The sequence below is a fragment of the Rhododendron vialii genome, chromosome 12a (genome assembly GCF_030253575.1).
Source record: "Rhododendron vialii isolate Sample 1 chromosome 12a, ASM3025357v1".
NCBI classification, from domain to species: Eukaryota; Viridiplantae; Streptophyta; class Magnoliopsida; order Ericales; family Ericaceae; genus Rhododendron; species Rhododendron vialii.
Genome location: NC_080568.1, coordinates 23923356 through 23948205, shown reverse-complemented (window position 1 = coordinate 23948205; position 24850 = coordinate 23923356). Strand labels below are relative to the sequence as shown.

The following is a 24850-nucleotide window of genomic DNA, read 5'->3' as shown; positions in this document are numbered from 1 at the left end:
AACCATATGCATAACAAATTAAACAACAGGGAGGGAAACCATTTTTCTCAATGGAATTAACCTTCAATTAATTCTTCTGGTTGGTTTTGATGGAATGGTACTTGAGTTTCATCCAATAGGCGCTGGCGGACGCGCTCTCCTTCACCCCTTCCTTCATCTTCTTCATCCCCGAGGAGGCCGCCGTCTTGGTCTTCTCGTACTTTTCGCTCACTTTCCTCGACAGCGTCTTCTTCTCGAACAAGCCTTGCTTGCTCTTCTCCGGCGGCGGGTTTGATGATCCCCACGGATTACTGTCCTGCGTCGCTGCCATTCTCGTTGGTTTTCTTCCCCCAAAAAATAGTCTTGTTTTTCTTGGGGAAGGCAGAGAACTTCGGAGGGATAGGTTTGAATGGAGGGATGGTGTTAGATTTTTATACCAAAGAGAATGGCAGCACGTGCCGTATATGCACGCCTAGAGTCATCTATAATCTCCCGAGGAATGCGGAGCCATATATAGTTACCTCCCTGTGGTTTAGGGCTTTGGCACATCACCTCCTTCATATTTGGAAATGACTATTTCACCTCCTCATGGTTTCGGACTAAAGTGCTACTGTTATCTTTTCCTTCCAAATTGATAGAAAGTGTGTCTATTATGAGAGTGGGTTTGAGAAAAGCAAATAAATAGAGTAAAACTTTTATGTTAGAAGACAACATTACCCTTCTTCTTCCTCCTACCCAAAACGACATTGAAGCAATCCCCACCATCAACCATCATTTTGAACCTCGCCATCAACGTGTACATACAAGGGAAAGTTAATTTTATCATCCTCCCGTCTAGGAGTGTTACTTGTTTGTCATATGGTTGTGAAATCTGGATCAATATAATTGGCAATTTTAGTTTGGGTGAGAACGCGACTGTTTTAGCTGGTACGTTCGAGCTCAAGGCATGCAATGCGAGTTATGGTAAAGAGTCTACGGTGAACGCGACGGGTTTGGGCGGTTCTCCACCTGCCCAGACCAGTGGGACGCCGCAGGGGTGGAAGGGGTGGGCGGGCGCAGAGGGGCTTGTTGCTTGACTGATAAGGAGAAGCTGTCGGAGGATGTTTGGGGCGGCGATGCGTATTCCTGGTCGACGTTGTAGAAGCCGCGAAGTATAGGCGGGACGACTTGCAAGGAGGTGGATTATGGTGGAGGTGAATGGTGGGTTGTTGGCTGATGGGGGTGATGGTGGGGATAGGGGTGGAGGTGGGTCTGGGGACTGGTATCACGGTCCTTATAACAGCTTTCCATTAACGGTGTTAGTGCGGCATTTTAGTCCGAAATCATGAGGAGGTGAATTGGTCATTTTCAAATGTGAAGGAGGTGATGTGCCAAAAGCCTAAACAACAAATAAATAATCTATGGGCGCCGCTATTCGCAGCCCTGTATTTACTCCCATAGCCCACTAAATTTCGGTAAATGATTGTTGAAAATCATAAATAACATTTTGGTAAATTGCTGTTGAAAATAAGATTATATTTCGGTAACTACATGTCGAAAATATGTTCAACTTTCGGTAAACAACTGCTGAACATGCATTTTCGGTAAACATCTGTTGAAAAAAATATTATATTTCGGTAATTGGACGCTGAAAATATATCTCAATTTCGGTAACTAACTGTCGAGTATAATTGAAAATTTTTAACGGGTTATGGGAGTAAATAGAGGGCTGCGAATAGCAGCGCCCTAATCTATACTTTGCCCTTATATAGTAGTTTGTTTAAAATTACCAAACTCACACCCTGTGATTTTGTTAAACATCCCTGAAAATTTGTTTAATTATGATTAGGTGTGTAAAATTCGTTAAACAGTACATATAGTTATTTGCAGTTAACAGATTCACAACCCAGGTGAATTTGTTGAAAATATACAATGAATTTATCTATAATTAGCAAATTCACAAACCCGGTGAATTTGTTTACGATTAACAATTCACATACCATGGGAATTGTTGCTCAAAATTTTTGCGGACTTGTGTTCGATTCACAAATTCACACCCCTGTAATTGATGTTCGATCCCTGTGAATATATATTCCATTCACACCTCTGTAATTGGTGTTGGACCCCAGTAACCTTGTGTTCGATTCATAACTTCACACCCCTTTATTTGTTGTTGAACTCTAGTGAATTTGTGAATTGAACATAAATTGAAAGGAGTATACCGGACAATTACCCTTGTGTGAATCTTGAGCTGTTATCCAAGCACGAATACTTTCAGTTAAGAGATACCTATCTTTTTGGTGTACAAAGTCTCAAATTTAGAATCTTCGAATGCGTGAATTTCTGGAGAAACGAAATCTTAGGTAAAGTCAAATTGTCATATGTTGCCAACACTTAGGCTTAGGGGGTGGCCCCTCTTTCTCGCGTAAGCAATGAAAATTCTAATTTTAGTGTAGAAGAGTCAGCCTCAATATTTTCAATATATGATTTTATCTGCTGAAATATCGACTTCACTATCTCATACATTTCTACTAGCAATCATCCGTCGCTCAATATGGAGAAATGGAACTTTAAATGTATATATCTGCAACGTCATATATGAACAAACCCATTGTTGTAGTGCTTCTTTCTCACCTCATAGCTTTTATAATTCTAGTGGAGAGAGAGATGTCATTAGATTGGATCGAGAGCCTTAGCCAATCTCATTTTCTTCGCGGTGTTTCGACGAAGGGTATACTTTCTACTTTATAGTACATTTCTTATGCGATACAAATCTTGTTTTTATATCGTTTGATTCTTTTTTCAGATAACAAGTAGTTCGAGTCAGTTTACGGCTTTATGCACACTTCAACTAATCATTAATCATCAACATTTTACCTCTTAATAAGAAAAACACAAATTTGGATTATTTCATACTCTCTCTATCTCATAAAGTTGGTTTTCTACGAAACTACGTGCAAATTTCGAGCTTAAAAATAATGTACTTAGCGAAATAATTTTTTATGCGATATAGATTTTATTTGATAGATCTCGACGATATATTTTGAACGATGTCAAAAAAAAAATTAAATTAATTATTTTTCAATTAAAAAATTACACGTAATTTCTTAGGAAACTAACTTTATCAAACGGAAGTAGTACTATTATGGAACATGTCAATACCCTAACACATTCGTGAAGAGAGAGATCATAGAAATAATGTTGTAATTTCTACATAAGAAATTAAGAATCAAGAAACAATACAGTATTATACTATTCTGCTAAGACTATACGATGAGTCGATGAGGTATCACAAATCCCATGTACGTATGTATAACTATAAGTCTATAACTATAGGAGTATATACGGAAAAGTCCACCAAAACTCACAAAGTCAACAAACCCATCCCAACGGCCAATAACAGCCACAATTGACCCCCAAACCGGGACCCACCGCCACTAGTATCTCTCTCCTGAGTCGTCGTCGTCGTCGTAGTTGACGTGGCCGACCCGTTATAATTCGGGTTCGACCCGTACAAAGACTGGATCCCCTCCACGTCATCCCCGGCCAGATCCACCTTCCTCGTCCCCGTCGATATCGTCGGGTACATGATCGCCTCCCTCTCAGACGAGTGCCCCAGCCCTAGCACGTGCCCCAGCTCGTGCACCGCCACGGACTCCAGATCCACCGCCGACACCACCGCCGACGCCGCCACGTCCCCCTCCACCACCCAGTTCTCGTCGCCGTCGAAGTGCAAAACCCCGCTCGGCGGCGAGAACGCGTGCGCCAGCGTCCCCAGCACGCCGTCGAACGGCTCCCCGTCGTTGTGGTCCCCGCTGTAAAACCCTATCCTGATGTCCGCTACACCGTACGACGACGTTTCGGTGAACGTCAAGGGAATGACCGCGGACCATTTCTGGAAGGCGCGCGAGAACACCGTCCTGACGGAGTCGGAGAGGCTGTTAGCCGGCAGGAAGGCGTAGGTGAGGTCGGTCTTCCCGGCCGGCCAGCGCGGCGTGCCTGGAAAAAAGGAGTAGTGGTTGACCGCGTGGATGTGGATGCCAGAGGACGTCGTCTTTTTGCCGGAGTTCATCGACGTGGTGCCGTTGACGATGTCTGCGACGCCGCACCGGGGCCGGACGATCTGTTCCAGCGTCTGCCCGTCGAGCTCGCCGGTCGTGTTCAGGTTGAAATTCAGCTGGTAGGTCTTGATCGCGGATCTCAGGTTGTCGTCGAATTCGTCCGTGAAGTTGTTGTTTTTGTCGATGTAGCCGAAGTAATGGAGGTAGTTCTTGAGATTGACCAGTCCGTCGACGTTCTGGCCGGCGTGGCAGCCGGTGAGGTTTTTGAAGGCGTCCCATTTGCCGTCGGGGGTGGTGGGGATGAGGGAGGGTGGGATTGAGGATGAGTTTCGAAAGAAACGGGGCAAAGCGGAAACGGAATTGGCGAGAATTGATGCGAAAATGACGGATATGAACAAATGAGAGTTCATTTTTGTTGTATGAAATTTTAGAATACAATTTGTGAGGCGGGGATTTGGGGGAGATTTTATTTGGAGATTTGGTTATGTGGGTTTATGGGTTTGGCGATGACGAAGAAGGTGAGTAGGAAAGGGATATGTGCCGGCCCGGGTGTGTTGAGATTTTAATTCTGGGTTGAAATTAATTAAACCCGTGGATTTTTCTTCGGCAAGGGAAAGAGAAAGGGAAAGGGGTTGTCGCGTTGAAAAGTCTCCAGGGGGCTTGGACTTTTTGGTTTGGATGAATGTTTCGTTGGCGGCTTTCCATTCTGTACGCCCATTCAAGACGTAGGTGATGATGAGATAAGTGCAGTGCAATTATAGTAGGAACACGGCTTCTAGTATTTCTATTCAAGGTGTGGATGGTGATGCTTGCAATTGATTGATACTCCTATATTTGCACATATGAAGCTTTCAATTACTGAGAAAGTGTGAATTTTCATCTCATCATATGCAAATAATTGATATGACTTTCAAATAAAATCAGCCAGAAAAAATAGATCTCTGTTACTGATCCCAACTGTGAATAGGATATAGTTTGTTAAGTTCAAGAGCTAGATCCAAAGGTATTTCCAGATTTATGCAAAGTGTGTTGAGAGTTATGACCAATTTTGGTGGAATCTTTGAACTTGAGCTCTCAATAGTTAGTTTGCAATGAATGAATTTGCAAACTTACCCAATTAATTTGTTGTTATGACAAAGTTATCAATTTGCATTCAACTCTCTCGATCATCAGTAACTCTCTAACACTTGTTATAGTGTCATATGAGTTTCTTGCATTTCTTTAAGAACTCTCCGAAAGTACTTCACTATCTCACAATTAAGTTTGTCGCGGCATCTATTACCTTAGAGATAAGCAGCCTTAACCCAAATGAGAGGCCGAACAGAAAGACAAAAATACTCATTAGAATTGTTAAATGATTAATGGTCTAATAATTTCTCAAGAACATAAGAATTTTAGGCAGTCACTCGAAAACAAGAAGAAAATGATGTAGATGAAACTAGACTATGGGGAAAGTGCTCTCCCGCGAGCTAGGCTTTATTGTATCAGAACAATCTTGCGCTTCAAGCATCTAAACGTGCAAATCTCTTAGAAGAAATATTCTGCACTGCTATGGCTGCTCTTCATACCAAGTATCCTAACTGTCATCTTCATGTTTTAACTAGTAATTGTCCCACAAAACGCAAGCAAGCTGGGGGTTCATGTCCTATTGTCAGTGAAAAACCAAACGTACTAGAAGCCAAACTAGCACTACTTCAACCAATCATAAGACCATAGTAAGACTGCCTTAGATTTTAAGAGATGTAGAAACAATAACGTAACCAATTCAAAAAAGCAATTTCAGGCGGCGGTGGGTGGTGGAGTCTCAGGTGGTCGGCGGTGGGTGCTGGTGCAGGGTGTGTTGTAGCAGGAATGGGTTTTGTAGCAGGAATGGGTTTTGAGGAGGGTAGAGGGCCAAGATCCGAAATCTGGCTCTCTGTTGTCTAGTGTTGATGCGGTGGAAGCGCAGAGGCAATGGTAGTGGCAGAAGACGTACCGGCGGTGGTCGGACCGGCATCGGTGTAGTGGGAGTGGGCGTCGGCGGTTTTGGCGTGGGGTTGGGGCGTCCATGGCGGTGGTTAGAGCATCTGCACGAGGCTCGCCTCCTCCCTCTTTAAACTAAACTAACTAGTAAAAACTTTCAAAACACTCAAAAAAGCCCCAACATCAGACTCAACAAATTCATCACCAAATTACAAAATTTATGAAATTGCTACAGTTACTCGGCTGATGAAACGAGTCCCTATTCACTCGTTTTATAATAAATCCCAATATTTTATTGGGGAGACGGTGGAGCCGAGGACCTTGCTGAACCCATGCCTATTGCTCCTATCACTTTCAATTGCTGAAGTTGATGGATCTTTAGAGATGGAGTCGATTGACCTTGATGATCGATCTTCAGCTTCGTGTTGCTGGTAGGTAGGTAGGTAGAGAGAGAGAGAGAGAGAGAGAGAGCAGTTTGGTATATGGTCTGTTCTTCTTTGGGAAGGATATTTGGCAAGCCGGGCGGCCTTCCGGTGTCTTTCAATGGTGAGCGGTGAGCGCACGTGGAACAAGATGTGCTTTGGAACAACTAATTGAAGGGCTGAGATGAATTACATCTTTCAGTGGTGAGGGCATGTGGAGCAGATTGTGATTGGGTCCGGTGTACACTGTGATTAAGTGTGAATATTTTATTAAGAAGAAAGTGAGAATAAAGAGTTTGATTTTGTATGATTATGTGAAAGTTACTAGATAAAGTAAAAAAAGTAAGTTTTGTGGATTAATTTGGTCCAAAATTTGTTAAGTCTGATGCGGATGCTCTTAGAAAGGGAGAGAGACGAGTTTTGGACTTTGGTGAACTGAGGGAGAGAGAGGTTTTGGTTTCTGATAAAGGTGTGGTGGGTAATGGAAAAAAAACCCATTATCCAAAAATTTTGAAAATTTGAGACTTTTTTGGCGCCAGAATTGTTAACGCAGGAGAGAGACGGAAGTGACCCACAATCCACGTAAGTCCATACACGGTCGGTAGGCTTGGTTGGTCCCTATAGCATTATTGATACGCATAACATCGTTCGAATTTGTTTGATACACGTGGTTTCACATGCATCGGACGGACGGCTCCGAGTAATCCAACGAATGAATAAGACCTGTGTCAACATTATGCATGTGTTTTCCAAATCTAAACATTATTTCAAGGAATGAGTTTCAAAAATTGAAAATTTACAATCTAGAATAGTACTACTGATAAGTTAAAAATACTGAAGAACTTTCTTTTGACTTTGGCTTTAGGATCCCTCCAGAAGTATTCAGTTGGCCGAGCGTTAAACAGTAGTAGTATGTTTAGTCAAGGCATTGGGTGAAAAAAATTCAGGTCAAGGCCCAAGAACGAAACCCAATTCTCTTGCTGCTGGGTTCATTTATCATTTAGGCCCCGGCCCATCAAAAGGTAGTGTTCCGTTGTTGGGGGAGGAACTTTTTGGTATAACGGGTATATAACCCATTTGGTATCCCTTCTTCACAAAAAACTTGACACGTGGCAAACAAAGTCTAAAACAAAATTTGAGGGCTTCAATTGTAATTCCCGTACAAACTACTCCTCTTCCCGTACAAAGGCTCGGTTATCTTTAACTTAATTTTTTTTTTTATTTTGTATGTTTTGTTTGTCTTTTTGAATTATTGTTAGATTCACGTGTTATTTTTGAAATTAATCATCCGTCCAGACGAGAGGGGTCTAAGAAATACAAAGTTATGATAAAAAAAAATCAATAAAGACGAAAAAAGTATCAACAACTATTTTTTAGAGCTTAAGTGTCGTTTTATTTGAAATTTTTCATTGATCCATATTTTTATAGATTGGGTATTTTCTCATTTTTATATCTTTCAATCCATATATAGGGTATTTTTAGCATTATAAATTGAAAGATATAAAAATTTCTTAAAATGTTCGGAATAGTAATATGGACACTCAATATGGAACGGAGGGAGTATTTGTTCGAAACTTATTTTGGTATTTTTTACATTTCGCAACTTTTCGTTTAGCTTTTTGTCATAATTTTTAGGGTTAATCATTCATCTTGATGAAACGAATCGGTAAAGTATAAACTATGAACCGATGAAAAATTTCAAATAAAACGACACTTAAGCTCTAAAAGACAGTTGTTTGATACTCCCTCCGTCCCTTATTTAGAGTCCAATATTCTATTTTGGGCTGTCTCTTAATAAGTGTCCATTTTGTAAAGTTAGTAGGTAAAAGTTGGTATATTGTCTATTTTGTCCCTAAATGTAGATTCCATTTTAAAAAAGTTAATGAGTAAAAGTGTAATGATGATGGGTAAGTAGGGAAAGTGGAGGAAAAAATTGATGTGAAAGGTATAATGATGATATTTTTTTAATAAGTTGGAGTTACGAAGCAAGACACTTAAAAAGAGACGGAGGGATTACTTTTTTTCATCTTTGTTGATTTTTTTGTTGGTCATAATTTTATATTTCTTAGACTCCTCTCGTTTAGATGGATGATTAATTTTAAAAATATCACGTGAATCGAACAAAAATTTAAAAAAGACGAACAAAGCATACAAAATAAAAAAAATAATTGTTAAAGATAACCAAGCCTTTGTACGGGAAGAAGAGTCGTTTGTACGGGAATTACAATTGAAGCCCTCAAATTTTGTTTTAAATTTTGTTTGCCACGTGTCAAGTTTTTTGAGAAGAAGGGATACTAAGTGCGTTATATACCCGTTGTACCAAAAAGTTTCTCATTGTTGGGGTGCAGAAGAAGAGCAAGCAAACTTTAATTAGGTCAATCAAATGGACCCGTTCATTTATCGTTTAGGTTCGTATATGTGATTCTCTATTCGATATATATACAATACTCCACTGCAGTGTTTTTGATGATCTAAAGTTCCAAACTATTCATTTTGCAGGTATCAATGTGTTTATCGCCATAGCAAAAAGTCAAATCGGGATCGAGCATCGGTAAAAAGCTCGGTTCAATGATATTTGTCTCAAATTAAATAAACGGACGGTATTCATTTCTCTTGTAATTTTTTTTTTCCTGTTTAGTTGGATTTACGGTGTTTGATCGCCTTGATTTATTCTAGGGATGATAAACAAATTATGAGCAACAAAATGGACCGCTCGAAAAGAATTATATGGGATCTCTAGTTCATCTTATTGGGGTTCTATCTTATTTTTCAATCACATCAGGATTCGTGAAGCAATTTGATCAAAGAAGCCCACTTCTGAAAAGGCCAGCCACGTTCAAGTTTGGCCCATGACTCCGGCCCGGATATGAAACAACGCACGTGGATGTATTGCGTTAGAATTTTTTGCTCTAGGACTTGAGAACATATATGGATGAGTCATATGGACATCATATATCATCTGATTTTGATTGTCGTATCGAGGTGGGGCGGGGTGGGCTTTTCGTGATGACTATCCGAGGACTTGCCAATAGGTGCCAGGTTCTATTCTGAAAAAGTTCACATTTTCAGCACCCGCTCTTGGACCTGACGATAATTTTATTGGAAGTGGCCAACCAGAACATAAATCATATGCTGAAGAAAACACGATGGAAGATTTAAAAGCGACAATGATTCCAACGCCACTAGGTGTGCTATACTTGAACGATACCGGTGCTTTGAGGAGGATCGACCTTGTTATGGGCAAAGCTCGAATATTGTTTGGAATTGGCTGTTAAGTCCTACATCTAATGGTCCGCGTATGCAATACGAGATGAATATATGTATAGAAAGGCCAGGGGAAAAAGATTGAAAATTTTCGCCAGTGTAATGCATATAGGTCATGTCCTCATAGCTGGACTTGGTTTTTGGATTAGGTGTAATTCTATGTAATGTTGTGAATTCTTGTTCTAACACCATTCTACTACAGTTTTTTTTATCGGTTCCACCAACTGCTATTTTAGGTTGTGTGCCAAAATATCGTAAGCGGGAGTGTCTTCCGCAACTGTTTTCCATGATTTTTCGCTTGCGGGAAATGTAAATAATTTTGCTCTAGTTGGAATCAAACTAAAGATTTGTGTTTGTAAAGGTACTTACCACCATTCGACATTTTATTACACTATGTACAACTTCCACCAGGAACCCATTACCGCGTTTTAACTCAAGGATATGGTCTAGTCTGTATTTTGAAAAACAAGGGCTTATATGGAGCAGAAAATTTGAGTATCCAACAATATATTAGTTGTTAGTATTTGTTGTTTACAATCCCATAAATAAAAGAAATAAGGTAAAGAACTAAAATCTCGAAATAATCACATTCAAACTGCACATCATAGTTTCTATTTCTTTTTTTTTTATCTTTTTTTTTTTAATCTTCTCATACCTTGTAATTGGATTTTTCTTTTTATTTCCCTCATTTCTCATCCATAATGAAAATCATGCCATCAGTCAAATGGCGCTTCAGAATTTTATTTTTATCAACGATTGCAAATAAAAATGAACTTTTTTCTTTGTTAACGAGGGTGTATGTTTAGAGCATCCTCAAGACTTATCTCCTAAATACGTGTGATTCTTCCGTTCCACATATACCAAAACATTCTGGGCTGACTACAATACAAGTCATGAGCGATGGCGAAGCCAAAACTTGTCGCCCCCCTCCCTTCCTTTCAAGTCTTTAAGCACAATCAGATTTAAGAGAGGGAGAGGAGGCCAATAAAAACCATAAAGAAAGTGACCGGTGAAGAATAAGAAGCTAAGCTGAAGAAAGGCAAGCGTCATATAAAGAGGATCCGATAAGGGGGTGAATCTACCCTTGATTCTTGCCGCCCATGCCTTTTGCTTGCCCCGAGCTCCTCCTACTCCTAGGCCAGGGCCAGACGAGAGGAGAGGAGAAGAAGGAAATTAAAAGACTAAAGATAGTCGGATTATATTCTTGATTGAAGCTGCACAATTTATCCCCGGTAACCGAACTTGAGACTTCAGAGAAGCAAATCTCAATTGAGAATGAGAACAAATTAAACCTAACCCTTGATTTCTGACGACGCAGTGGAATTAACAAGCAGATTAGTTAGCGTACTAATTCAAACGAGATAGGAACTCGTAGCCACGAGCAGTTCTTGAATCCAACAAGAAGAAGACAAAAATTTGAAATATTATTGATGAAAAAGTTGAATAATAACATTAGGTTACAACCATTTTATGTGGTGTAACCCTGAAATCCTAATAATTAAAGTCAAAAAACAAAAAGTCCCATAATTTGGGGAAACTCCTAAAATTGAAGATGGGAAAGAAAAACAAGACTTTCCAAAAAAGAACCAACTAATAAGGAATTACGGTCTAAGAGTTATTATCGAATTAAAAATTTCCTAAAACGGCAAAAATATCAAATTGAAGGGCTAAACGATTGAATCGGACTGAAATCCACCATGCATGTGTCACGACCTTAGGGTGGTGAGTATTGATCGGAGCACAAAAATAAGTCAGCCTACCAAGTTTGGAACTATTCCGAGCTTGTTCGAATTTTGCCAAATTATGTAATCTGAAATTAAACATTATTTGGGCTTCCGAGGCTTCATGCGGTCCAGTTGATCAAAGAATTGAGCCTCAATGTCTTCTACATCATCTTATTGGACGACTATGCTAAAAATAAACAGAAAGTCTAGCCCACGCTTTGTTTCACCACTCCTCCCACCGCAACGCTCAATCTCACCGTCAGAAGAGTTACTCTTTCCTGAAGAAGTTTTTTTAAAATCAGCACTATCTAAAAAATACTTTTAAAATCAGCATTGTTCGGCTAAATAATCTAGCATGGATTATTTTTTTGTCCTTATTAAAAAAATTCGTATTTGTTTATTTTTTCGTTAATTTTTTTGAGGATTATTGCTTTGTTATAATGAACGGAATCTAAAAATAAAAAATTACGATCAAAATTCAATTTTTTTTGAATAAAGACAAAAATAAGCCAATAAGCCAATTTTTTCGTCTTTATTAAAAAAATTAGATTTTGATCGTAATTTTTTACTTTTTAGATTTATTTCCTCATAATGAAACAATAATTTTTAAAAAATTGACGAAAAACTAACAAATGTAATTTTCTTTTAGATAAAAACAAAAATAAAATTCATGATAGATTATTTAGCCGAACAAGACTGAGAGCGATGGGAAGAGCGGCAAAGGAAAGCGGTGGGGTAGACTTTTTTACCTCCTCGTTTGGGGTAGACAATTAGGTAGACAATCATGATAAGATAGGAGTACTCTCTTATCCAATTGTCATTCTCGTTTGGGGGTCCATCTAGAGAAGATATTAAAAAAAGTTGTTGCAAGTTGTACTACTTGTCGTTGGTTTGGTGAGGAAAAGAAGGCTCGCCGGCCCGCAATATTATTCTTCCGTTTTCCATGTCTGTATTGCAACCAAATCATAGGAATTAGGAAACGAAAACATATTAAGCGAAAAATAGAACCTTTGAGTTGACCTCGGAGCACCTTCTCATTTGGGTTTCGAGACGCAATACGACGCAATACCAACAGTTAGAGTCAACTTTGAATATAATGGACAGTGGAAATAGGCCAACTTTATAGCTGCTGTAAGGAAAAATTAGTCAGTACGGAGTATTACTTTACTAGCTAGCCCCCTTGATCAATGAGGTGATGCAAAAGAAAATATGGTAGATGAGGCCACCTTGTCTCCGAGCATCTACATCACATAATTCTTTCACTATAGTGTCCTCCACTCTTGTTTTTAATTTTCGTTCAGTGCATGTTCATGCTAACAATTTTCGAGAGTAAATTCTGGTAGTTTCGTATGTTTTGGAAGGGCGTTTTTACGCTCACGTGCGTGCATGCGAAGTAGTATGTGACTTAGTCTCCAACTCAATGCTTGACTATTCTTTTTCTTCATTGTAATTTTTTTACTATTCAGTATATTTCATAAGATAAGTTTGGAGGAAAACACTAATAAACTCAACTTGACCCAATACTCTATTTTCTACTCAAACTCGCTCAAAGTTTTTAACATTTCAGACTCTCATTCAGATTTCAAATTATCATTTTTTTAAATCAGCAAACTTTAAATTATCATTTTTAGAAGTTTTGTTAGTTACGGAGTATTTTCAATGTGGGTTTAGTGTTTAAAGGTATTGTAAATATCTTGTGCATGGTACTAATTTCTTAAAATCCAAATATATCTATTTAATACTCCATAAATTTTCCGTACTGTATATTTGGAGTAACAAATCTCCTTGTCTTAAATCAAGAGAAATATATTCCTTTGATTGGAGACTATGGAATCCGCATTCATGATTTCAGAAATTTGGTATAGTTAATAGAACTAATTGAGATCTATCGAATGAGACTCAGATTGCATAATTTTAGAGATTCGTATCAAAAGATATGTACAAATTTTTAAAGTGTAGAATAATGAAATTTGACAAACAAACCCGGACGGAGATAGTACTCAAATTTTTGTAATTACAACTGTGGATCGAGTACCCACGTAATGGGAGAAACTGTATCTCGTTTTGGTTACTGGCCTACATTCCATAAGGTGAGGATTCACTTGCTACCGCCTTAAAGAGAAATTTTTCAGTGCCACATCCGAGCTATTTGATGAATTTATGGACGGCTCGGATTTAGAGAGAGAAAGAGAAGGAGTGAGAGAATATTTTAATCTGAGTCGTCCAAAAATGCATCGGACGGCTTGAGAGTGCCGAACGGACACAACGTGTGATATACCCACCTGGCCAGCACCCAAAATTTTCTCGCTTTAATGGGATAAAAAGCCTTGTAACTTTTTCACTACGACAAGACGAGTTGGCCCCATGTGTAGCTAGACAAGAACTGAAAATGGTTGATTAAAATTTCAGTGACCAATTCCTACTGGCCGGATAAAGCACAGAACAGGAGGCACCAAAAGCGGATACAAATCAAATCACGATCTAGGTGACAAATATCGGTACAAGGTACGTACGTACGTAGGAGCTTCTAATAGTACGTAGCAGCTTATTTGTTTGGGAACAGAAAAGGCAAAGCCAGTGGACATGCAACTCTCTTTCTCTTTCATTCTCCAAGCTGCTTGTTTAGGAACTTCCACGGCTGAATACTTGAATCGAATTACCAATACCTAACAAAAACGTCGCGCCCTCGGGTGCTCTCTCTCTTTCTCTCTCTCTCTCTCAACTCTCATACGCTTCGCACAAACTAGCTGAGAAACAAGTGTTCCAGAACTCAAAATAAGTAATTATTTTTTAACTTAAGAAGGCAATTTCAAGCTCCAAAATAATGTATTTATGCAAATAATTTTTCTAACAATATGGATCTTGTTTGATAGATCTCGTTAGGATATAATCTTTTGAACGGTGCAAAAAAAAAATTGAAGAATTATTTTTCATTTGCAAATAAGATGTTTATTTTTTAAGAAGGTTTGTGGAACGGGTAACGAAAGGAAACATATACTCCCTCCGTCCCTTTTTTTGTGTCCAGTATTTCATTTTGGGCTGTTCCTTAATAAGTGTCCATTTTGTAAAGTTATGGGGGTAAAAGTTGGTGTATTGTCTATTTTGTCCCTAAAAGTAGATTTTATTTTGAAAAGTTAGTGAGTAAAAGTGTAATGATGATGGGTATGTAAGGAAAGTGGAGGAAAAAGTTGATGTGAAAGGTGTAATGATGATGTCTTTTTAATAAGTTGGAGTTACGAAGCAGGACACTTAAAAAAAGACGGAGAGAGTAGTATAGAAAAAGAAGTAAGGAACAAAAATTGCCAAGAATATTTATGGTAATTTCATTTGGCACCAAATTAAGATTATGTTTTTTCTATTTTTGGACATCATCAAATGACAATGGGTGGACTTAGATTTTACTAAAATATATGTCAAATTATGAAAATAAAAAGCAAAATGGCTATGGGATGGACTTGCAGTAAGCGGGGACATAAAAATGCAACTACATATATGGGCCTTGTTCGTTTTGGGGTCTCAAAATCCCTGAATATGGTCTCCAATAATTTTTCTCAATCTCTCTCTCCAATAATTATTTTAAGTTTTTTTGGAAGTACTTTTCATGAAAACAAACGGCGAAAGTCAAAAAGAAGAAGAAGCTTCAAATACTATTTTACCGAGAAAAGCAAACCTCAACTACATTTTAAAAAAAGAAGCTTCAAATACTATTTTACCGAGAAAAGTAAACCTCGACTACATTTAAAAAAAGAAGAAGCTTCAAATACTATTTTACCGAGAAAAGCAAACCTCGACTACATTTTTTAAATGCAAAATCCAACTAAAGATAGAGATGTGGAACTCTTTGAATTTCTGCTAAATTATTTGTCTTCATCATAATAGCAATAGTCAATTTGTTTCCACTGATTGATATTTTAATTGATGTATGTGAAGAGAATAAATTACCTAAAAATCTGTAAAAAAGTGAGTTTTAGTCCGTTTAATCTCTTTAGTCGAATAGGGGAAACTAGACTGTTCCTTATTACCCTCAAACGTCGGCAGGTGCTGAGGCCTCAGAGTTTCTAGGCCCTCTCTTTTTGGGGAGAGTCAATTCTCATTAATGACTCATGTGGTCCCTGTGAAAAGGATAGAATAGGTCACCCACTCGGATCCGGATCTACTGCGAAAATTTGCTCTTTAATGTGTTGGTGTGTCTCCATTAAAAGCCTCACATGATCATCGCAGGCAAATTCTCACAAAAAATCCGAATCCGAACATATTGGGGCTCAACAAAGTATTAGTCAACAATCAGAGTAACCTTTCACATTTTATCTTAAGATTTTTCACCATGTCTCTCAATCATGGGTAGATGCGACATTCGTAGATTTTGGTGGGACGCAAACAAGGCACAAACAAGAACCAATTTGAGGGATGCGATCATAACAACACTAATACACCAGATCTCATCAGAACTTCGCAGTTAATTGGGCTTGATGATCAAAAAAAAGAAGAAGAAAGAACCAATTCGGGGGATTTGGATATATAACCCGAGTCGGCCTAGTCTTGAGGACCTGAGGCTTAGGGGTTTGCTCCTCTTGAAATCATAGGTTCGAAATCTTTAAGGTGATATTAACTGCTCTTGGAAAAATCCATACAAAGTTTTGCTCTAGTTTTAATTGAGCTTCTCGCAAGTGGACGATGAGATTGGACTCCTAGATTAGTCGACATGTAAGTTGGCTCAAACTCGAAAGTTATCAGGAAAAAAAAAGAGAAGTGATTTTGTTACTTCCGTTTTCTTTAATGAAACTTCATTTCTCTTACAAAACAAATCACCTAATATAGACACAAAGGAGAATGCCGTTAAAGAAAATGAGAGTGACATAATCACTTTCCAAAAAAAGAACTTGGAGGATTTAGGTTGTGTTTAGGGTTTGCTCACCCAATTGGAGGCCACCTTATTATTCCAACGGTTAGGGAAAATCTCCTACAGTCATATTTTTTTTGGATTGGGAGATGCTGCCAAGCAGAGGTGCTTGGCAGCGGTGCCGAGCGCATCTCGGCCGTCCAAAAGTGTTTTGGATGGCCCGGATGTAAAGGTACCGAACGGATTTAAAAAAAAAGAAAAAGAAAAGGAAAAAGATGTTTCGATTCGGGCCGTTGATTCCAAGATGAACGGCCGGATTGGCCGCTCGGCACCCGCTCGGCAGGGGTGCCGCTCGGCAGGGTCCCCGGGTCCATTTTTTTTAGGTATACCGGATGCACTTTACGAATTTTTGTGGCCCAATATATGAGGTTTGTGGTGGTTTTATTTTGTGACTCTTTTTATGAAATTTTGTGATTTTTATAATGAGATTTTTTTGTGGTCAAATACAAATGAACCTGTACGAATTTTGTGGCTTACTTTTTACAAATTTTATAATAAAATAGACCGCTAAAGGTTAAAACAAAAGACGGCTTCAGGTTTGCGAATTTTGTAGCCCATTTTTAGAAATTTTTGTGGTTCAAAATAAGAATTTTGTAGTCTTTTGGGGCGTGTACAGTGAACCCTAGCCGCTCTTTGGTGCACAACATGACAACACCGACGCTGTTCCAGCAACTTTGATAGTCTAGCGGGCCTCAAATTTTTCAGTAATGATACTCACACAGAAGAATTACATCGATTTTGTGCATAGATTTTTGTGTGGAGTTCATTACGAGTTCTACACAAATGATCAAAACCGTTCATTAAATGTAAAACATTTTTTCAAGGGGCTTTACAACAAATTAGCTTAATCCGATACCTACAGTTTCTCGATCCAATCATATAACTTTTCACTATCCTAGAATCCGAATGAAAACTTAAATTTTTGGATCGAATATCTATAGATATCGGATTGAGTTGATTTTTTGTAAGGACCTTTAGAAAAAATGTTTTACATTTAATGAATGGTCTGGATCATTTGCATGAGATCTGTAGTGGCCCCACTCTGGATCTGTGCAATTTTGCTGTGTGAGTAGCAGCGTTGCAAATTTTTAGACTCAAGATCACCTTCTTTTTTTTTGACTCGGATGTGAAGATCACTTGCACCAACCGAAAAACAAAAATTTCTAGATTTCAATAAGTTGTATCCAGCCCTTTCTTGGAATCATCTGGGTTTGCCCGAGCAACAGCTGGGATAACAAAAAAGAAAACAAACAATAGAATCCCACACACAGGACAAAAATGGAAAACAGCCTAGAAATGTAAAAACTGACTCTGTGAGCAGCGCAAATCCTAATTGACGACTGTCCTGTTTTTGTTTGTTTGAGGTACCAAATGGAAACCCCATTTTGCCCAACCTGTCCCACCCCTACCAAGTTGTACAATCCATGCCAGCCTGCTCACACAACTTTAAAACACAAATGTGTCCGTAATCGTTGGATGGACAAAGGTTCATATACAGCGAACAGTTCCGAACACAGTTACATTACAAGTGTGTCCGCAATCGTTGAATGGACATGAGGTTCACCTGCAACGAATGAAAACTTAACACAGTTACGTCCGGAATTGCGTTTTCAAATTATGTGCGTGCAGTAAACTTTCTGTTCCAGGTCCACCCCATTTTTAAAATTTGTAGTACAAAAAAGTAAGAAATTAAGGTAATGATTGAAGGGTAAAATGAGAAAAATAATTTTTAAATACTATATATAATTATTGTATTTCAATATATAGTTAGAATTTTCAAAAGGAACTAAAGAACGGAAACGGATGGAGTAATACATATAGCTAGAGTAACCGCGTAATAGTGGCCTTGTAACTTTTTCACTACGAGAAGACGAGTTGGTCCACCATGGCCCCATATATATAGCTTGAAAAGAGCTGAGAATGGTTGATTAAAATCAGTGACCAATTCCTGCTGGCCGGATAAAGCACGGGACAGGAGCTACGTACCAAAAGTGGATACAAATCATCAAATCACGATCTAGGTAGACAAATATGGTAGAGAGTAGCTACATAGGAGCGTTTAATAGGAGGTATAGCTTATTTGGGAACAGAAAAAAGCAAAGCCCGTGGACAACTCTCTCTCTCTCTCTCTCTCTCTCTCCAAGAGCTTGTTGTTTAATCCGTTTAATATAAAAGGAAACTAAACTGTTCCTTCCATGAAACATTTTTGCAGATGTCCTTTTTGTGAAGCTTTCTCATCCATTAACCCGAAATTCGTTAAAAACTGTAGAGTATAATTGTCTGCTTTTTGATTTAACTTTTCACTATTATTCTCTTTCAAGATAAGGGGACGACAATAGCAACACTGGTCCTTTTACACGGACCACATGAGTTGTGAATGAGAATTGACTCTCCCCCAAAAGAGAACAAAGTAGTATCAGTCAACAATCAGAGTAACCTTTTCCCCAAAAAAAATAAAAACAATTCGAGGGATTTGCTTAACCCGGGTCGTTTCTCATCTTGAAATCATATATAGGTTAAATGTCTAACGTGATATTAACTGCTCTTGGAACAATTCATATGAATTTGCTCCGTTTTAATAGGGCTTCTCGCAAGTGGACGATAAAATTGGACTCCTATATTAGTCAGCGTGTAAGCTAGCCTCCAAACTCAAAAGTTATCAGGACAAAAAAGGGAAGTGATTTTGTCACTCACCTTTTCTCTTACGACACTTCCCAGCCTTCTCTTACAAAACAAATCACTTAATATAGACACAAAGAGAAATGCCGTTAGAGAAAATGAGAGTGGCAAAATCACTTTCCAAAAATAAACTTAGATGATTTAGGTTGTGTTTAGCGTTTGTCCACCCAATTCGAGCCCACCTTATGATTCAAACGGTTAGGAAAAATCTCCATACTCACCATTTTATTTACCTATACTGGATGCACTTTACGAATTTTTGTGACCCGATATACGAGGTTTGTGGTAGTTTATTTTTGTGACTCCTTTTATGAAATTTTGTGGTTTCTATAATGAGGTTTTTGTGGTCAAATACAAATGAACCTTTATGAATTTCGTAGCTTACTTTTTACAAATTTTATAGGAAAAAAGACCGTTAGAGGTAAAAAAGGACGGCTCTAGGTTTACAAATTCTTGTGGCTCATTTTTACAAATTCTTGTGGCTCTAGCCTCAAATTTTTAGACTCAAGATCACCTTCTTTTTTTTTTTTTTGACTCGGATGTGAAGATGACTTGCACCAACCGGAAAACAAAAATTTCTAGATTTCAGCAAGTTGAATCCAGCCCTTTCTTGGAATCATCTGGGTTTACCCGGGCAACAGCTGGGATAACAAAAAAAGAAAACAAGCATGAGTAGGACCCCACACGGAGGGAAGAAAAGGGAAAACAGCCAAGAAATGTAAAACTGACTGTGAGCGGCGCAAATCCTAATTGACGACTATCCTGCTTTTGTTTGTTTGAGGTAGTATAAATGGAATCCCATTTTGCCCAACCTGCCCCACCCCTGCCAAGTTGTACAATCCATGCTAGCCTATGCACATGCACAACTTGCAACTTTAAAACACAAACGTGTCGTAATCGTTGAATGGACAAAGGTCCATACGCAGCGAACAATTCTGAACATAGTTAGAGTACATTATAAGTGTGTTTATAGTTAGGATCCGGAGACCTTGTCTAGCGGCATCCATAATGTAATAATCAAAAGTAAATAATTAAAACTTATCGTGTCAGCTTTTGATTATTCATTTAAAGAGTTGTTAAAATTAGCAATGTGAAATCTCACATTGTTATTTTTGATTATTCAAATGCCCAAATTTGATTATTGATTAGGAGGTTGTTAAATTTAATAATTACAATATGAATATTTTTTTAAGCACACGTTAATTTTAACAATTTTTTAATTTTAAATATTACATTGTGGATGCTCTAAACACAATTTTGTTCAGAATTGTGTTTTCAAACTATGTGCGTGTAGTAAACTTTCAGTTCTGGGTCCACCCCACCCTACTCTTTTTGCTAACGTACGCTTCATTGCTAAACTACTCATCTTCTTCTCTCTTTATAAAAAGCACTTTGAGATTCAATTTCCCATCCACCACATAGTTGTAGTTATAGATCCCCTCCCTGAGTACGTATTAGGATTACTACTAGTAATGGGACTTCTCCCATGTCCTCTAGCATGCCACTCAAATGAAGACTCAGATACTCCCCTATCTCGCTCCACAACCCACCTCCACTCCGACTCCTCTCTCTCCTCCCAGCCCAGCCTCCCCTCTGTCCCTTCCCTAACCTCCCAGAAATCCCAACCCCACGACCCATCACAGCCCCTTTCCACCACCCGCCACCGCCTCGTCTCCACCCTCAAAGGTCACTCCTCCGCCGTCTTCTCCCTCGCCCTCGCCGGCAAACACCTCTACAGCGGCTCCTCCGACAGCGAAATCCGCTCCTGGAGCCGCGACCCCTCCACCCCAAACCCCGACAACAAAACGGTGATCCCGTCCTCCCACGGCGCGGTCAAATCCATCGTCGTTTCCGGCGACACGCTCTTCACCGCCCACCAGGACCACAAGGTCCGCGTCTGGAAGATCGACAATCCTACAAAGTACTACCCCTGCGTGAATACGTTACCAACCGTCAGGGACCGCTTCGCGCGGTTCTTCAGCGCCAAGGACTACGTGGAGGTGCGGCGGCACAAGAAGCGCACGTGGGTGCACCACGTCGACGCCGTCTCGGCTCTCGCTTTGTCCCGAGACGGGTCCCTGTTGTACTCCTCCTCGTGGGACCGGACCTTCAAGGTGTGGAGGACGTCGGATTTCAAGTGCCTGGAGTCCACCTGGAACGCCCACGACGACGCGATCAACGCGGTGGTCGTGTCATCCGTCGACGGGAGCGTCTACACCGGCTCGGCTGACAAGAGGATCAAGGTATGGAAGAGACACGAGGGAGAGAAGAAACACAGGCTGGTGGACACGTTGGAAAAACACAAGTCTGCCGTTAATGCCTTGGCTCTCAGCACTGACGGGTCCGTTTTGTATTCCGGAGCCTGTGATCGGTCCATAATTGTGTGGGAAAAGGATGGTTGTAGTACTTGTGGCAGCGGCGGCCAAGGCGACGTAGATGGGCGGCACATGTCGGTGGCTGGTGCGCTGAGGGGGCACAAGAAGGCGATTCTGTGCCTGGTGGCGGTGGCGGATTTGGTGTGCAGCGGGTCGGCCGATAAAACGGTTAGGATTTGGAGGAGAGGGAGTGAGAGGGATTATTCTTGTTTGGCAGTGCTGGAAGGGCACAGGGGACCGGTTAAGTGTCTGGCTGCAGCAGTTGATACCTGCAGTGGTGATGGCAATTCTAGCTCTGGAACTAGTTATAACATCTATAGTGGAAGTTTGGATTTCGATATTAAGGTCTGGCAAGTATGGGTTCCCTTGGTTTCGTCGTAGATTCGAAATGTACCTAAGCTGATCCAGACCTCTTTAGCCGAACATTAAAAGAATATTCCCTTTACTTGGTTTTCTTTTGAGGGAAATAGGGGCCAAATTATTGTAGATAAGTGATAAATTTTTGTTTTGTTTTTGATTTATTACTTGTGTGGGTAATATGAGACGATTTACTTGACTTTGCGAAGTTGAGATGGAGCAGGCATAGTTTTGTGTGTTGACTACTATAAAAGACTTGGACTTGGAATGGAATGTTTTGTTTGCGGACTTTGGCTTTGATTTTGGCTGGGTCTTCATCACGAAATTGTGCAAGTAGAGAAGAAGGGTCTAAAAGCCACTACTACCTCCTTCCTGTAACCCGTTTTGAATTCTCTGTCACTTTGAAACAAAAAAAATGGACTTTTAGATTTTTACATATTAAACCTAAAAGATCCCATGTACAACTTTGAGCTGTGAAACAAAAATTTGAGAAAAGGGAAAAATTGTTAGAGACTTCGGGGGGGAAACGTCATGTGATGCTCCAATGATCCCTTTGCAATTGCATATTTATGTAAGGCCCACAACGAAGTGGACGATCGACCCTACCATGAATGTGTGGTTGTGGAAGGTGTTAAAGCATAACGTGATAGTCTTCCAAAATCTCCAAACAATTTATCGGCAAAAAGGGAGGCAACTTGTTATCTAGGCAACCCCATTTTTGTAGCTGTTGTATGGAATCATATATAGGGCGAAATTTGAGTCGGGGATTCTTGCAACAAGTCACATTCAGAGCTAGCCAAGACTTTTCGAAGGTTTAAAGTGAAAATTGAAGATCACGAGGCCTTTCTTGTTGAATTATTATAAGGGGTGAAAAGTAGGGGGAGCTCCCAAAATTCAAAAAAAAATTGGGACTTAAAGCGACTGCAAGACAAGTTCTAACTCAGGACCGACTCGGTCACACTTGAGTTCTCCTCTTCTTACTCTAAAGTCTGAATGAAATCCCTTGTCCTTTTTCATTCATGATCGAACATAGTTTTTAAGCCGTGAACACACCGGTTAAACGTGGTGTTTATGGCTCAAAATTTCAGACCGAACTATGCCATGCACCATGGTAGCCTCATACAAAAAAATCTTCATGAAAAATCTTCGTGCATACTACTGTAACTACTTTTATTGTATTAGACGCTTCAAAGATTAGCTCTGTTGATTAATTGCAGGTGGTAGGGTCCAGAGGGAGTTAGGCTGAAAGTCATTTTCCCCGGCCCTTGTCCAATTAATTCGTTCAATCGCGAATTTATCATTTTGGCCTACGTTAATAATCAGAATTGTTCATATTTTAGATCTTTTAAGACCATTAGCCGTGTCAATATTAGTGTTGATTGGATACCGATTAGTATGATTACGAAATGCATTTATCTTGAAAAAAAATTATTGTCACGGACTCACAACTTAACACTCACGTGTCGACTGTTGATTGAGATCTGATGAACACCAAATTTTACGTGGTTAATCGTCTTAATGAGGGGTAAAAATGAACATTGAAAATGTATTCGGATATCGTTCATAAATGAGCTAAACTGGGTGGAGCTGCTCCACTTTAGTGAGTGCAATTCTATAAAACTATTTGTCTAAATATCTAAAAGAGTGAACAAAGATGGGACCTTTAGGGGACAGGTAGATCTAGATTCATGTTTAATTAAGGTTGCTGATTACAACCCCTAAAGGGAGGAATTTTTTAGTGCCGAGCGGGTATTGTCGACGTGGCACCCGCTCGGCACATCCGAGCCGTCCGATACATTTTTGGACAGCTCGGATTAAAATATTCTCTCTCCTCTCATCCCAACTCTTTCTTTCTCCAAATCTGAACCGTCCAAATACGTAATGGACGGCTCGGATGAGTGAGCGGGCACCACGTGGTACCTGCTCGGCACTGAAATTTTTTTCTCCTAGAGGGGTTGCCTTTGTGGTTAATGTCAAAGACTTAAAAGTCCTGTTCAGTTTGAATTTTGAGAGAGATTTTTTTAAAATAATGAGTGGAGATAGAGAGATAAAACAAATTTATTAAAAACTGTGCTTAGAGATTTTGAGACCCCAACAAGAATAAGCTCAAAAGGTTTACTACATCCTAGTCCCAAATTGGAAACCTCTCAGGTGCTGGTCCATTAATCGGACCCCCGCTGCAAAACGACGATGAGATTGGTCCATTAAAATTAGTCGAAGTGCGTGTAAAATGGCCGAGGCACCCGAGTTTTTTTTTAGAAAAAATTAAAGGTAGTTGAGATTAACGTGTCTCACATCTCTTTCGTGTTCTAGAACGAACCTACCTTCCCATAAACAATTGGGTTTTCGTGGGCGTATATTTCCGGTCGACGTACGTCTAAAGCTTTGTCGCGAAAAGGTGCCAAAAGAGTCTCTTTAATCAGAGAAAAGATCTTCTTCTGAGTAATGAGATAATGTTGAATTAAGGTCACTAGTCTTTGTTTATGGCCGTAATGTGAAAATGCTTGTGTCATACTTTTGACCTAATTAAGTTTTTATATTCACAACAACAACATGCGGTGAATCGAGGTCCCATGAATGGAGCTGCCCATTGTGTCACCAATCGCGACGTGGAATTGGGAAGGCATGAATAAAATGTGATGTGATTAATTTTTTTCAGATGGTTGATTGTGTCCGGGCCAACATATGTGTGTAGCTCCATTAATTTTTGGGGATCAATTTTTACTGTCCAAATGCGCGAGGCTCAATTAAAGTTGGGAAAGAACATTATATAATTAAACTGACCATATCATAGTTGATAGCACAAAAGAAATTTCGAATCTGAAAAAAAGAAAGAAAAGAAAATGAATACCTAACTTCCAAGTATTGACCATCAATCTAACTCTTTGGGTTCTGAATCATTAATTATTTCGAGTGCACAAGTAAATATTTTTACAAAAAGTCAAATTACTTACATAAACAGTATCCACTATACGCCATTCTAGATCAAATTAATATACTGTACGCCATTCTAGATCAAATTAATATACCGTATGTCATTTTATATGAATTTTTTTCAACTTTTGTAGTTGTTTTCATACATTTCATATTCCTCTTAATGAGATGAAAAGTATTGATGTAAAAATGGGCGATTTGGCTATTGCAATAG

General features: G+C 39.3%; 2 protein-coding genes and 1 pseudogene across 2 annotated transcripts; 2 read left to right on the top strand and 1 right to left on the bottom strand.

Moving 5' to 3' along the window:
* The first annotated feature begins 424 nt into the window (after window positions 1–424).
* Window positions 425–1307, top strand: LOC131309588 (uncharacterized; annotated as a pseudogene).
* A 1838-nt stretch (window positions 1308–3145) lies between these two features.
* Window positions 3146–5038, bottom strand: LOC131310119 (metalloendoproteinase 2-MMP). The gene is made up of 2 exons (XM_058336931.1): window positions 3282–5038; window positions 3146–3244 (listed from the first exon to the last, which is right to left on the bottom strand). The coding sequence occupies exon 1, from the start codon at window positions 4427–4429 to the stop codon at window positions 3323–3325; it is 1107 nt and encodes a 368-aa protein (XP_058192914.1). The 5' UTR covers window positions 4430–5038; the 3' UTR covers window positions 3146–3244; window positions 3282–3322.
* A 15336-nt stretch (window positions 5039–20374) lies between these two features.
* Window positions 20375–21990, top strand: LOC131310118 (protein JINGUBANG). Its single transcript, XM_058336930.1, has one exon. The coding sequence runs from the start codon at window positions 20443–20445 to the stop codon at window positions 21724–21726; it is 1284 nt and encodes a 427-aa protein (XP_058192913.1). The 5' UTR covers window positions 20375–20442; the 3' UTR covers window positions 21727–21990.
* Window positions 21991–24850: the final 2860 nt, after the last annotated feature.